The sequence below is a fragment of the Elgaria multicarinata genome, chromosome 17, assembly GCF_023053635.1.
Source record: "Elgaria multicarinata webbii isolate HBS135686 ecotype San Diego chromosome 17, rElgMul1.1.pri, whole genome shotgun sequence".
In the NCBI taxonomy this organism is placed as follows: domain Eukaryota; kingdom Metazoa; phylum Chordata; class Lepidosauria; order Squamata; family Anguidae; genus Elgaria; species Elgaria multicarinata.
Window position 1 is genome coordinate 14,823,827 of NC_086187.1, and position 15,978 is coordinate 14,839,804.

The 15,978-nt window shown below is 45.7% G+C and overlaps 1 protein-coding gene across 1 annotated transcript in view; it reads left to right on the top strand.

The window, feature by feature from the left end:
* NTN3 (netrin 3) overlaps positions 1 to 15,978 on the top strand; it is a 92,325-nt gene that overhangs the window by 50,373 nt on the left and 25,974 nt on the right. Inside the window, exons 3-4 of the mRNA XM_063142987.1 lie at positions 2,641 to 2,790; positions 4,997 to 5,050. Of these exons, the coding sequence (XP_062999057.1) occupies positions 2,641 to 2,790; positions 4,997 to 5,050 (204 nt within the window). The remainder of the gene's footprint in view (positions 1 to 2,640; positions 2,791 to 4,996; positions 5,051 to 15,978) is intronic.

A 15,978-nucleotide genomic window follows, 5' to 3' on the forward strand; every position in this document is an offset into this window, starting at 1 on the left:
TCCCTGACCTGGTGACCTCCAGATGTTTTGGACTCCCAACTCCCATCAGCTCCAGCCAGCATGACCAATAGTCAGGAATGCTGGGAGGTGTAGTCCAGAACAAGTGGAGAACACCAGGATGTGGAAGGACTTAGCAACTCCGCTCCCCACTCATACCCAATGAACCATGTTGGTTGTAGGCTGAGAATTTGGCTGGCTGGGGCATGCGGGGAGTTGTAGGCCTTTAATTCTGTCTAAATATGCATAGAAGTGCACCCTAAGTTCACTGGGTGACCTTGGGCCAGTCATTGTCTTTCCAACCTAATTTACCTCACAGTGTTGTTCTGAGGCTAAAACCAATGGGGTGGGGGGTGTTAGGAAACATGCATGCCACTATAATCTCTTTGGTGGAAAGGTAGGATATAAATGCAGTAAATAAATCAATATCTCAGGTTTTGTATGTACTTGATGCTATCATATTTGAACGGAGCTGGCTCTAGGTTTAAAGGGACCCTTGGCCAAGTGTTTTAAAAAATCCACCAATTCATGGACCTTGCCAAAACTGAACTGATATATGCAAATGCCAGGGCATGTGTATATCGGAATAACAGAGAACTCAAAAGGGCCATGTAAACACCCCAGAAGCAGCAGCCCATAAAATCACCAGTGGTTTGCCAGTAGTTTTATACTGTGTTGCCAATGGTGACGTAAATAAAGTTGCAGCTTGTTCCTTAGTTTCGCAAAAGAAGCCTGTCGTTGTATCTCCCAATGGGGTCGCACTGCAGCCCATGACAAAACTTTGTGCAAACAAGTTTCTGTGCGCCTACGAGCACATCAGCTCAGTGGGCGGCTGTGCTCTCGTTCAACAAAGTCACTGGACGAGCCTTTCTGCCACCGCATTTCTGATTCACTGATTTACTATTTGCCATGCATTATCCATTATTCTGCTTTCAAAGAGGGCAGTGTCAGATGCGGTGAATTTCAGAACTGAAAAACAATTGTTTGCGATCCTCCTGTAAGATCTGGCATTGTAGGCCACTTTTTTTGAAAGTGGCAGAAAAATCAACATTGGTTCATAATTGTGCGTGCGCACACCATACACGCACATACGAAGGAAGATCTTTAATCCACAAAGGGATGGGTTGGCATTCCCAAAGGATAGCTGTGTTGATCTGAAGCAGTAAAAGGATAAGAGGTCATGTGATTCCTTGTGGGCAGGCTGTCACAAGAGTTTGGAGTAGAAAGATTCCTTTAGCAGAGACATTAGGGTGCCCATGTGTCCTGCTTTGCAAAGGACAGTTCTCCATTTGAAGTATGTCTGCTCCTAGAGCAGTGGTTCTCAACCTTCCTAATGCCGCGACCCTTTAATACAGTTCCTCTGTATTAATTCCTCTGTATTAAAGCAAACTGTAATTTTGCTACTGTTATGAATTGTAATGTAAATATCTGATATGCAGGATGTATTTTCATTGTTACAAATTGAACATAATGAAAGCATAGGGATTAATCACAAAAACAATATGTAATTATATACTGTGAAATATTTATTTCTAATCACAAATAAATGTCATCACGCCGGGCACTCGTATGTGGGTGTATCTGCATGTGGGCGGACCCTCCTGGAGACGGATAGAGGAGCGGTGTCTCGGTTCCTAAGACCATTGGAAATATGTGTTTTCCGATGGTCTTAGGCGACCCCTGTGAAAGGGTCGTTCGACCCCCAAAGGGGTCGCGACCCACAGGTTGAGAACCGCTGTCCTAGAGCTTTGAAGTTGTCCATCAACAGTTAGCACTTGGATGGCAAAAAAAGGAGAGGGCCTTCTCAGTGGTGGCCCCCGACTGTGGAACAATCTCCCCTCTGAAGTGCCAACACTGTCACCTTTTTGGTGCCAGGTAAAGACTATCTTCTCCCAGGTATTTAACGGCATATAATGGGGGTATTTATGACTGATCTCTTTATCATGTCCTGTATCTTTGTTATTGAAATGATTGTTTCAATTATTTTAGATGTTGTATGTTAAAAATATAACCTTTATTATCTTGCATTTGTGATTTGTAATTTTTATGAACCACCACCAAACAAACAACAGAATCAGCAGGCACACAGCTCACCTAGTCAAACTTCCCTACGACGGTGGGAGGTATTGTATTTCTATTTAAATGATAGATGCTCTTTCTAAATTTGCATCTACACATATAAATCAGCTTATGCAAATTTTGTGCAATTCTGTCTGCTCTTTTGTCCTCCTGCCCCCCCCCCCCCCGGGTTGCTGCATTTCCTCTTTTTTGGGTGATGTGCAAGTCCTCCTCACTTTAAAGGAGGAGACCCTGCGATGGAGGGTGTGTGAGACAATCAACTGTTAGGAAGGAAGGGTTCCGCACCTCCGTCCACCCATTCCCCCTGTGCAAATGTTCCCCCTGTATCAAGGTGACACGTAACTCTGTCCCACAGTGCCCCAGCAGTTTTGAGCCAGCTTTGGAAAACTTGGACGCCCTTTCGCTCACATGTGTTTTGAATTGATGTTTTGTTCGCACATAACTCTGCGTCTCCCAGTATGTCGTTTTATGAAAAGTGAGTGTGCTTGTGTGCGTTCGCCGTGCCCGACTTTTAACTTTTTCTCCTCTTTCTCTCTGCTCTCCTCCCACCCTGCCCGTTCGTAGCATGCGACTGCCATCCTGTCGGCGCAGCTGGAAAAACCTGCAACCAGACGACTGGCCAATGCCCTTGCAAAGATGGCGTGACGGGCTTAACCTGCAACCGTTGTGCCAAAGGTTACCAGCAGAGCCGGTCGCCGGTCGCACCGTGCATCAGTAAGTAACACTGCTCCATTTCTTGTTCTGTGCTGAACTTCTCAGGGATTAAGGGTGCCCCTCTGTAGTTTGGATACTGGAAAGATTAGAAGGTGACCCTTTCCTACAGGTTGTTGCTGAGGTGAAGCATTTGAGTGAAGCATCCCATGAAGTTGATTGGTGGGAGATTCAGGACAAATCAAAGGAAGGACTTCTTCACAAAGTGCAGAGTTAAATTATGGAATTCACTACCTCAAGATGTAGTGTTGGCCACCAGTTTGGATGGCTTTAAAAGGGGGTTGGATAAATTCCTGGAGGAGAAGGCTATCAAAGGCTACTAACCCTGATGGTTGTGTGCTACCTCCAGTACCCGGGGCAGTAAGCCTGTGTGCACCAGTTTCTGGGGGACATGGGTGGGAGGATGCTGTTGCACCATGTCCTGCTTTGTGGTCCCTGGTCAACAGCTGGTTGGCCACTGTGTGAACAGAGTGCTGGACTAGATGGACCCTTGGTCTAATCCAGCATGGTGCTTCTTATGTTCTTATGCAAGATGGGAGGACTGTGGTGGAAACACGGAACACGGGCTTGAGGAATGTGTTCCTAGCTCAGGGACCTTATGTAGGTAGGAGTCTAGAGTGTTTCACGCAGGCAGTTTCATTCTGTTCCTCAGCTAAGAACAGGCTCTTGGTAGTAAGGAGGACATTTGTCCTACTTTATGGGAGACAGTCCTCCATTTGCATGGCCTGGTCCAAGTCCGGTTTTAATATAATGAACCATAAGATAAATAAAATAAAACTTATTTTATGAGTTCCATAAAATAAAATTATGGAACCACAAGATGTAGTGATGGCCACCAGTTTGGATGGCTTTAAAAGGGGGTTGGATAAATTCCTGGAGGAGAAGGCTATCAAAGGCTACTAACCCTGATGGTTGTGTGCTACCTCCAGTACCCGGGGCAGTAAGCCTGTGTGCACCAGTTTCTGGGGGACATGGGTGGGAGGGTGCTGTTGCACCATGTTCTGCTTTGTGGTCCCTGGTCGACAGCTGGTTGGCCCCTGTGTGAACAGAGTGCTGGACTAGATGGACCCTCAGTCTGATTTCCCTAAGCCTTTTAAAAAATTAGGACTTTGTGGAATTTGCATAGCTTAGAGCTCAAGGTAGGGTCACCACTGATAAATGAGCCAAAAAGAGGACAGAACAAAGTAGGGCAGCATAAGAATATAAGAAGAGCCATGATGGATCAGACCAAGGGTCCACCTAGACCAGCACTCTGTTCAAGCAAGTTATGAGTACAACAGCAACTTCCTACACATGTTCCCCAGCAACTGCTGTACCTGAGCTTACTGCCTCTGATGCTGGAAGGTAACACATAGCCAGCAGGACTAGCAGCCATTGATAACATAACATTTGAATATGCTAATTCATTAGTAGAAATGCCCATTTAGAAACCTTGGCAAATCAGTGCCAGTCAAAGTAAACAATACTGGTCTATATGGACTAATATATGGTATGCTCTGCATTTTTAATCCCACTTTTCAGACAGTTATTGTCTCCCAAAGAAGTTCACATCAATTAAAATGAGAAATAAGCTGTGCCCCCTGGCTTACAAATGCAAAACAACAACAGGAAGTCACACAAGGGAAGGGGAGTGGAAGAAGAAGGAAGGGGGCGGAGATGAGTTCTTCAAGGCCATGGCAAGGTGGTGAGCTATAAGCGGGCATTTAAATGCCCTTCAGGCTGGCTGATCTTTGCTGACTGGTGTTCTTGCTGGAATGGCAATTGGAACTTGCTCTTTTGGCCAATGGATTGGGCCAGCCAGAGCATTCTGTCTCCTTCCTTCTGCAGTCCCAAACAGTTGGAACTGTGTGTTCTTTCTGGCAAGGAGACGGCGCCCTGCAGTTGCTCCTTCTCTGGCTGATGGATGATGGGTCATGCTGGTCTCCCCCTTGGCATGATGTTATTCCTGGGGAAAATAAGGTTCAGCTGATACAGGGTCTACACGCACATTTATGCAGTGATGGAGAGGTGGTGCTGGCAAGCAAATAGAGAAGAAGTGTGGAATTTACCGATGCTGAAGCATCTCCTAGTGCCTGTTGCAGAAGACGTGGAAAGCAATAGGGCAGCTTGCCCCCATCTTTCTGTCTGCCAGCAGTGGGAAGAGGAACGGGGAGGAAGAGCAGCCATGTATGGACAAGGCAACTAAGAAACATCACCCTTTCTTTTCCAGAGATTCCTGCCATCAATCCAACCTCTGTGGTCACCAGCACAGAAGAACCAGCAGGTAAGCAACAGTTATATTGGAAAAGCCATGGTGCAAATACTGCCCAAGCATCGTAACTGTATTTCTCCATAATGTCGGAGGTGCTTCCAAAGTTCTCTTCATGCGACCTCCTCCCTAGGTCTTGAGTTTTGTTGACAAAGTGGAACAAATGCACTGAGAATCCACTTATTTTTTTCTTTCCAATTTTTAAACGGAGAGGCAGGCATGCGCAAGTTGCTACAACTTTCACTTCCTTCGATTTATTTATTGCAACCAGATATTTTTTTCAGGTTGAGTTTTACTGGGGCACATATTTGTTTGTGTGTCTCAGTTAAAGACCACACAAAAATAAATTCAATGCAGTCATGTAAACAGTCACATCTAGATTTCATTTTATAGGGTTCTACCAATGCGCAAGGGCTCATCGGTGACATATGGGGAATAGGCAAATTAGCTAAAGAAACTATCCACATTCAATTCTGGAATGAATGTTCGAAATTCTCCTATTTGAATTAGAACTCAGAAGGAAGAGAATTCAGGGCAGAGTGAACCAGAGGGACAATAAAGGAGCACAGAATGGGCTGTTAGCAGAAATGGCTGAATAAAGTGGACCGAAACCAGAAAATGAAGGGCTTGGCAAACTTTACTGAGTCATAAACAGATAGTGCCCTGGCTAAGCAGCAGAGCGAATCAGGTGGGGCTTCTAACAGAATGAAACCACTACTACTGCAAAACATACTGAACAGCTCGGTTCAGACAACACGTTTCTCAACGGTGGTTTTAGAACTCCACGGTTCATCCACCATCGTTGAGAAATGTGTTGTCTGGTGGGAAAGCTGCACGTAATGGTGGAGTTCTTTTGGAAAACACTCCATGCAGAATATCCACACTGTGCAGAGGAGAGTTCCTGCACGACCGTTGTGTTGCATGTGCTTTGTGGAGAGCTCTGTGGAGTTCTCTGTTGTGTTGTGTTGAATTGTCCCACTGGCTACAGAGTTCTCTGGCAAGAGCTGTGAAAGGGAGCGAGTGCCACTCTAGGAGAGCCACTAGGATTGGGTGTTGTTGTTTTTTGCAGCAATGGCTGATGGGATACCATTGGGAGGACCAGGGGAGGAAAGAGGGTGGAGGAACTGTCAATCAAACATTGTGATGGATTTTTCTCAACTCCATGGTAGGCCACGATCACACAATGGTGGAGTTAGAATATGTTGTGTGGGGAGTACCCCCAAGAAACCATTAAGTGGAGTTTTCACACTGACTAACATGTTGACTGAACTGAGCCAGCATGTTCACAAGCAACACAGACTAAAAAGGAACCTATTTTTTTTTATTTATTTATTTATTTGTTACACTTATATACCGTCCCATAGCCGAAGCTCTCTGGGTGGTTTACAAACGTTAAAAACAGTAAACATTAAAGTATACAAAATTTAAAACATAAAAACAACAGTATAAAAAAAAACAGTGGCCCCACCTGGCTGCTAGGCAGCATTCAAATATTTAAAAGGTTATCACACAGATGAGGGCCAGGATCTCTTCTCGATCCTCCCAGAGTGCAGGACACGGAATAACGGGCTCAAGTTAAAGGAAGCCAGATTCCGTCTGGACATCAGGAAAAACTTCCTGACTGTTAGAGCAGTACTACAATGGAACCAGTTACCTAGGGAGGTTGTGGGCTCTCCCACACTAGAGGCATTCAAGAGGTAGCTGGACAACCATCTGTCAGGGATGCTTTAGGGTGGATCCTGCATTGAGATGGGGGTTGGACTCGATGGCCTTATAGGCCCTTTCCAACTCTAGTATTCTATGATTCTATGATTCTGCCTCCCCACTTTGTGACCCCTGTTTGCATCCAAGGCCCTCTGAGGCATCCAGAATTCTTAATTAGCTCTCCTGATTGACTTTTGCTCTTGAGCTCCTAACTGCTTTAACACTCTAAAGACCAATGAAGCATTAGCTTGCACCATTTTGGGGTGTGATCACCTGCATCGCTGTTCAAACATGGGAGAAATCCTTTCATCCTCTGTCATAATAGTGAACTCATTTTCTGCATGCTGCTCCATATGTAGCCAGAAGTAGAGCTGTGCAAGACTCAGACCTCAGATTCAGAAATCCGAATCACAGAGGCCATTTCATGGCAGATCCGCCATGATATGGCCTCCGTGATTCGTATTTCCGAATCTGAAGCCCGAGGCTTGCACAGTCCTGGCCAGAAGTGCCCCATCCACACACAATAGGCAAATATCAGCAGGTGTGAATGAACTCAAAGGTTTTCAGAATTACACACACACACACATACTAGGGTGGGGGGAGACCCCATAACAGCTCTGTGAGGACTGAGCATACTCAATAGCTGGCCTAGACCAAGACCTCAAACCCTCATCCCCAAAGGACCCCAACTCCTTGCCCTCTGCAGAATTGATTCAAGAGTTAATGGTTCAGGGAGAGGACTCAGTCATGGAAAGGTATCATGAAGCTTCCACCTCCCCAGGATCCAGTTCTCCAGAAAGACACCAGGGGCCAACTCCTCTGCATCTATAGGAGGTCACATTGCCATCCTCAGACTCTGACAACTCAGGCCATCAGGCCATCAGGAAAGTAGCATGCTGCTGCCACTCCCACATTGTCACAGCTTGAGAGTGCTAAAACAGTCAGAATGGAGGCACCACTTCAATTTAAACCTGAGCTGTGCTCCACTCTTTGGTGGCGCAACATGCAGACAAAGCTGTCTGGCTTCCAACCCCAGCACCGCTTGGACCTTTCCATGGTGCTGATCTCTTTCTGCCTTGATTCCTGAGAAACCTGACCCAACTTGATCCCTGTTCAAGATCTGGTCCCCTAGCAACCCAAGCTACATTGCAGAGTATCTTCAGAATTCATGGCCAATTAGCCTAATGTCAGCTAAACCCATACTTAAGCCTCAGTCTTGCTCTGCTTCTTGTTGGAACAACATGCAGACGACTCTGTCTGGCTTCCAATCCCAGCACCACTTGGAGCTATCAGTGGTACTGATCTTTTTCCATCTTGTTTCCTGAGAAACCTGGCCCCTGCGCAAGTCTGATCCATAACAGAACTTTGCAACACAGGCTACAGCACAAGGCATTGACAGAACCCTCAGCCTGACAGAATGCTGACTGGTTGGGAAACCTAGGTGGGTGGGAAACCTAAAATCAGAATGGCATGGAAATGGAATGGAGAATCTTACCAGAGATGGTGGCTTGCTGGTTGGAACCCTGAACACGAGCATACCACACGGCAACGTTTTGTTCCTATGCAACTCCATTCACAGTCTTGCTAGAATTACTTCTTTGTATTCATGTGCTTATTACACCCTTGTTGTTTATGAAGATATTCTCCCCCATTCATCACCCCAAGTCAATGCTCTGCACATGCCCTCTGTTTAGTCCTCTGTTGGAATTTTAATGTTGAAAGTGCGTCTAGCCCCAGATTTTGCTTGATGGGTGAGACTAGCCAGGTTTCCTTCAACTAATTTTTTTTTTAATGTGCAAATGAGGTTTTAAATCCTATTTATTTTTGGAAAATGACCAAAGAAACTCGACAAGAGTTCTTTAGGGGTTTAAACAAAATTCTCTGAAAAGAAAAAGAAAAAAGAAAAATAACACAACACAACCAGCAGCCTTCCTTTGCACAGGCCAGCACCAAAGCTGTTGCTCTGAAACCTGGCAGAGGCAGAAGGGTTATGCTTTCTATTGCTGCCTCAGTGCCTCATGCTGGGTTTCTGGGCTCAGGCCTTCATAATATCCATCTCGCCTTCCCATATGCAAGACCTTTCTCCTCAGAATTCTTGGCTGTCACATTCGTTACCTATGACCTACAACAAAATGTTGGAGTGTGGAGCATTACTATTCAAAATTCCAGCCAGTCATGCCCTTTTCCAAGATACTCTATTCCTGCTCTTCCCTGATTTTGAATTACTCCATCACCAACAGTATGGATGGATGAGAATTCTATTTTGGGGGGAAATCTTGATGGATTTTACTGGTTCAGCCCTGGCAGATTTTGTTCCATTTCCCCCCCACCCAATGACATTGCCTCAATTCCTCACATTTCAATGAAATGGAGGGGAGAATGAAGGGGGGGAGTTCTTGCTGATTTTGACTCTCCCCATTGGTTTTCTCCTCCATTTAATCCTTTCAAATTTGGTATGTTACAGATCTGCAATACTGGTCTGTATATCTGACAGCTAGCATGTTCTCCAAGTCAGACCTTTAAATCCCCCAGTGATCTGATGCCTGGGGTTGCTTGGGAAGTGCTGAAGTGAAAGATGAAATTGACACATTCATTGACAAACAGGGAATATGGCTCTGGTGGGGTAAACAAAGTAGTGTGTGGAGAGGATGAAACTGGCAAGGATGTGTACCAGGGGTTTAAGTCTCAGTAGGGCTACATAGCGGATAGGCAGTCTTGCACAAGATCCCTGATTAAAAAATAACTTTAAAAACATTACAACCCCATTTGTGCAAATTTAAAGATGTAGGGTTGGAGGAAGATCCCATTTGCACAAATCATCAGCCCTAAAAATGGGGGGAAATATGACCCCATTTGTACAGAACATGGGAGCCGAGGGGAAAAATGCATGTATTTAATTTGCACAAAAAAGTCCAAACATTTCTAGATTCAGAAAAAAAGAATCTGCTACAATCCACTGCCACATCGCGGAACATAAAGACTGTGAAATCCCATCAGGCTTAAACGGAATTTAAATCCCAGTAATGCACATCCCTACCCAGCAGTTATTCAGCACACCATACTCACTGAGCATGCGGAGTACTCACTGGGCTGTTCTGGCTTGCTTTTGGGGAAGGTTCTTCTACATACTCAGGGATTCCCCCAGCTTTGGGGGTTCTGCAAGAGTGGTGCCACATGGGCAACATAAAAAACACACTTGGAGAATTGAATTCACTGTTAACATTTAGGAAGGGGAAAGCCTTGTGTATCTAAGACATTTCCCCTATGTCTCCAAGACTTATGGGCAATGGACCCTTGCCTGAATCCAACCGGATCTAAGGGCACATTGAGGAATGGATACATTTCTATTAGGAGCATGTTAACTCAAGTTCTTAAGCCTGGGCCTTCACTGCAGTATAACTTGCTTCTATTTGGTGTTGGTGTTGGCTCACTGCATATCAACTGCAGTGCATGTCTACTTGGGTCAGGTTGTTAACAAATGCATCAACACCAATCGAGGGTAGGCGAAAATCCCTCCCCCAACCCGGTCCAAATTTCGCCCTAGATTTTAGAGTTCTGAATTAACTGGCCTTGTTTCCAATGTGAAACTGAGGCATATTCCCCCTGCCCCGCCAACATAGGTTCAGCACCTTGGATAGCTCTTTTGGAGTTCCCACTGGCTGTGGCTGAAATCCAGAGCAGTTCCACTGCCCCACTGACATCGGAGCCCACAGCCGCCACTGCCACTTGTGCTCGCGATCTCTCCTTAGGAGTCCCCTCTTCTCTCCAGCCCTTCAGCACAATTGCTCTTTTGTGCTAGCAGTTGTGTGGGAATGTTTTTTCCTTTTGCCCTGTGGCTCCTTGGCTGAATTGCTCACGAAAATTCTCCCTGCACTCTTTGCCTTCTATTCTTCCCCCCCCCCTCTCTGCCAGTTTGATACAAAGGGTAGGGAAGTCCAACTTTGTCCTCGAAACACATTGCGTTTTCTCTGCACTGTCCTTTCTTTTCTGTTCTGCCATCAGGCTTCCAAGGGTGCAATTCTATGCATGTTTACATGGAGAGAAAAGTCCTACAACTCCCAGCATTCCCCAGCCAGCCAGCCACTGGCACCAAGGGAAATGTATTTCCATGTGGCTCATCTTTGTTTTCTTCGATGACACGAGCAGCGTGGTGGCTCTTCTCATTCCGATCCAGAATCCAAAGGCTAGAGGAAGTACTTGGGGGGCACGGAAGTGGGGTGGGTGGGGGAGGATCATGCCAGAACCTGCATCCCCGGTCTTTCCTTAGCTGCCAATGTCATGGTTCTTGGGTGTTCCTGCCTCCATCCCCAAATGTTTTGATACCTGTGGGACCAATGTAGGACATGGCGACTTCCATGTCATACTTTCAGTAGCTGGAACTTTCTCTTGGATGACATGGGATAAGCACTTCCAATAAGATCTCTAAACCAGAGCTGGGTGTGCACACATCCTCTCAAAATTTCCCATCCTGTTTGCGGGCAGAAAAATTTGGGGGTAGGGCCGGGCGAAAAAGCAAATTTCGCAACTGCCCACATTCCCTCCCAACCCCCAACCCCCACTTTGGAGCTCACCTCTCCTCATTTCCTGTGTTGGCTTGCACACTTCTTTCATTTTGTTTGATCAGAGAAAGTGTACATTTTGAATGGGGGAAGGTGTGCTTTTTAGAGAGCGTACTAAAAACATGCACTCCCTCCCCCACCCCAGAGAAAAACATAAAATGCACATTTTTTTATGGCGGATGTGAACCCAGGAATTTACATGCATTTTCAGAGAACTTACTTTCCCGTTTGCATCCGCGTTCGGTGTCGTGATTGTGGCGTGTTTTTGGATTCACAAACCGCTCATACATCCCTAATTGGGGCCGCTGTTTCACTGACTTTCTCCAGGGGGAGGAAAAATTCTCCACCGGTTTCTAAGTGGTGGTGGTGGGCTCACGATTAGCAGTGGCATTAGTGCAGCTTCTTCTTTTTTCCTCCTAAAGTTCTCCCTCCCCCTGCTGTGGTTGCAAGTGACAACAGCAGCGACTGTGCCAGCAGGCTGACCCATATTTTGCATCCTCGACAAAGCCCTCAGGGTCTCCCTCTTAGTGATGGGGAGAGGAAGGTGAGAATTCCCCCGGTCTTAATTTCCTGGCAAGAACAGTTTTGAGGAATAAATTCATAGCAGCTTCCCAGTTTGGTCCCAAACTGAACCTTCCCCCCTTCTCTCTCCTCCCTTTTTTCCCCTTTTCGGCCGTCCAGCATCTTAATTAGGAATATCAAAGAGGGGGACACTACAGGAAAAGTTTGGGTGGAGGAGCAGTGCTGGTTTCTGTAAACCTTCATTCCAAGAACCATTCAGAAAGGAAAGATTCAAATTTTTATTTTTGCTGAAAGTACATTAAGGGCTCTTATAAAAGTTTGACTTGGAAAAATATGAAACAAACTCGGCGAGAAACCTCGGCGCTTTATTTTACTTTCAGCAAAGGAAGTCTGCTAAGTGGGCCATAGAATTATCTGTGGTTTTCTTTTTATAAACCCTGTTTCTAGCTCAAATATGTGCAGCACAAAGTCTTTTGCTGTTTTCCGGAGCACACTTCAAGGAATTCATTTCTGTGCTTTGCTCTTTCGGGAGCAGTGTTGAAGGCCTTCACCTTGGAAGGAACTGGAGAAACGCCATGGGGGATGTTGTTCCAGAGTGTAGTGGTACATTTTTGAAATGCAGGCACTCCATAGCCATGCCCAAAGAAGAGTTCGAAATTGCATGGATTAACACAGCTGCCTGCCTTTTTGATATCTCCCTTGAGCATGTCTATGTGTGAACCATCACCTACAAATATTTTCAGCACCTTGGATAGATCCTTTAGAGGTCTGACTGGTTCTTACTGAGACCCAGAGCAGATTAATCGCCCCAGTGGCATCAGAGCCACCAGCCTCCACTGAGTGCATGTATCCACCAGGGCAAGGATGGGCTTCAATGGTGGAGATGAAGGTGGATAGTCCAGGGGGAGCATCTGGCAAGGAAATGGTGAGGTGATGACTCATTTTGGACGAACACAGCTGTAATGCAGATAAGGAACAGGAAAAGCCCAGGTCTTCCTTATGATAACTCCACTAATGCACCCTTTAAAATCTTCCTGATGTGTTTCAGGTCAAAGGTTCCATTCCCGCCCCCGCCCCCCCATCCCAGGTTGATATGTTATTTTTGATTCTCTTGTTCCTAGAAATGTAGGATGGGCGTAGGAGTGATAGGAAACCCTGTCCATTTAGACTGCAGGAACAAGTGCAGAACAAATGTTCATGTATTCCAGCCCAAACTTTGCTGTCTCAATGGGTCTTTACAGAAAGGAAGAGTTAGGTTGCCTATTGGAGAGAAGTGGTCCATTCCTGGCCACCCATCAGACCAAGAATGGAGGCAGCTGGACCGCCATCTGTCAGGGATGCTCTAAGCTGGATTCCTGCATTCAGCAGGGGGTTGGACTCAATGGCCTTAGAGGCCCCTTCCAACTCTACTATTCTGTGATTCTATGATTGTATGATCTTCCTCTGCACTGGTACGGAGGGGAGGGGGAGGGGGCGATGGCAGAAAGGGAGAAAGCAAACAGTTGGCCCTGCCCACTTTTGCTCTGGCCCCGCCTACCATGACAATGCCCAGCCACCACTGGCATGAAGCCCCTGCCACCATTTTCAAAGGGAAAAAATGGAACAACGAGAGGCTCAGAAATAAGAGAAAATATTTCAAATGAGAAGCTTGGAAACTTTCCTAATTCATATCACATTGATCAGGAAATTATGTTCTAAGAAATTTCAGGTCAGCTGTCCCAGGAACAGCTCTCTGTTTTGAGGACAGACAATCACCAATCTGCATGGGTGGAGAAACCCCACTACCCATTTGCTGCCTAGGAGATGCTCCAAACTATAGTCTAGGAGATCCACCATACAGGGTAGACTGCAGAGAGCAAGTAATTCCTGGTTTTAGACCCAGAAGTGCCAGGTGTGTGTGTGTGTGTGTGTGTGTGTGTGTGTGTGTGTGTGTGAGAGAGAGAGAGAGAGAGAGAGAGAGAGAGAGAGAGAGAGAGAGAGAGAGAGAGAGAGAGAACAAACCCTCTAGACATGATTTCACTTCCACATCTCCTTGGTTCAGGTCATCTCTCCCTGGCATTGGTCACCACTCAAAATAGCTGCATTCAGTCTGATGAAAGTGTTGCGAATAAGATTGCATTGCGACTAGGAATGCACAAGTTTTGTTAAATCCATCCTGTCAGCGTTTCACAGATTTGTCGGGTGTCTTTCATTTCATCATCTGTGCATTGACAGAACAGGATTCCCCCCCCCTTTTTTTTTCTTTTTTCTTTTTCAGGGATGTATGAGAATATCATTCCTGTTTGCAAATATGTTTTTTGTGCTAATCTCCCCCGGATTATTATTATTATTTAAATAATGATCTGCCAGTCTGCAGAATTTGCCCAACTTGGGGAAAGCTGGTTCGCTGTAGCCTCTGCAAGTCAGATTCATAGAAATCCGAATTCATTTGAATCTGCTGCAGTTTTCTCCAACACCCCCTAATGCAACTGCGGTTCCTTGGCCCCCAAATCTGCTTCTATATCTGGGTCTTTCCTGAAGCATCCATCCTACTTCCACCTCCATCTGATGCTATTCCATTTCTGTCCCTGTTTTCTTCCTCCAGTTCCATCATTCCTGATGTTTCTGCCTAATCTAAATAGCAAATATACTGGGCATTGCATTTTAGCAGACATTTAGAGTTCCTGTTTCACCTGGGCAGGCAGGCATGATCAGACAGTTACACAGGGAGTCAAATTTGCAAGGGATGCTATCTGCACAAACCAAATTTGGATAGGAGTACATCTCTTTGTGATCTCCCCTTTCCCTGATTCTTTGTTATGTCCGCCGTTCTATTGTCTATGGCTCTGAAAGAATTCAGCAGTAAAAGATTTGCAGCCATAACACCTAATTAAGTTACATCTCTCCTAAAACAAAATATTCCTTTACAAGAAAAAGAAGGAGGGGGGGAGAAAAAGAAAAAAAGGCAGAAGAAATAAACCAGATGTGCAAACTCCCTCCGTCTTTCTCTTTCATATTATACAAACAGAGAGGCGCACACAGAGAGCCGAAGCCAAACTGAAATTTTGTGAAACGTAAGGGGAGGGGAGGCCTGGCGCGATCCGGCGATGCCAACTCTGCTCCACTTTCTCTTTCACGTCCACACTCACTCAGCTGCCTCTGATACGCACGCCGCGGCTCCCTGCCTCACACTCTCTCAATCTGCTTCTCTTATACATACACTCACTCGGGCACGCTACTTGGTCCCAGGTAGTTTTGGCTTGCACACACTTATTCACAAATGAAGGGTCGCTCTGAAATCTGGATATATATATATATATATATATATATATATATTCAGAAGGCCTCGACACGGTGCGCAGGAGCTTACATTTCAAAGGACTTCTATTGCAATCTTGTAAAAGTGTTCCCGAATTAGCCCTTAGTACCGTATTTCTTCAATTGTAAGACGCCATCGATTGTAAGACGCACATTTGAGGCTGAAATTTTTACAAAACATTTTCTGAGTGTAAACTTCTAATAACACCCTATACCTTTGTCAAGACAATGTGTTCTAGTGCTGTGCTTCTCAGACAGTGGTTTTTGCACACACACACACACACACACACACACACACACACACACACAGAGGCCTTATATGTGCAATTTTTCAAATGCATACACACCAGTGTTCTGTCTGCCTCTGTCTTCCTTGTTCACACACTCTCATGCAAATGGCAGCTCTTTCCTTTCAGTGCCCACCTGGACGTGTGCCATCAAATGGGGTCGTCGTCCCCCACCAAGTGCGGCACATTCAGATCATTCTTGGTGGTGTTGAAGGTTCCAAGCTGAGCCACTGAGACTTACTTAAGTGGAAAAAGACGTTTTGAGGCAGTGGAAGAAAGGGATGGAGGGTGGGGAGAGGAGGGGAGGGACACAAAAATGTAGAGGGTATGGATTTTGGGAAATGAAAAAGGCAAATGAGAGAGGCCAACTTTGGCAAAAGGTTCGTGGAGGAAAGAAATGGGAGAGTTGGGGCAGTATGACAAGGTGGTGGAGGAGAGCCATTTTATTGATGTCTGCTTCTAATCTTATTTTCCCCTTCTGTTCCAATAAAGTTTTTATTCTTTGATACAGGTGAACGGCCCAGACTTAGCAAATGTTTAAGAGTTCCACCCGTCTCCCTGATGTGTTTTTTCT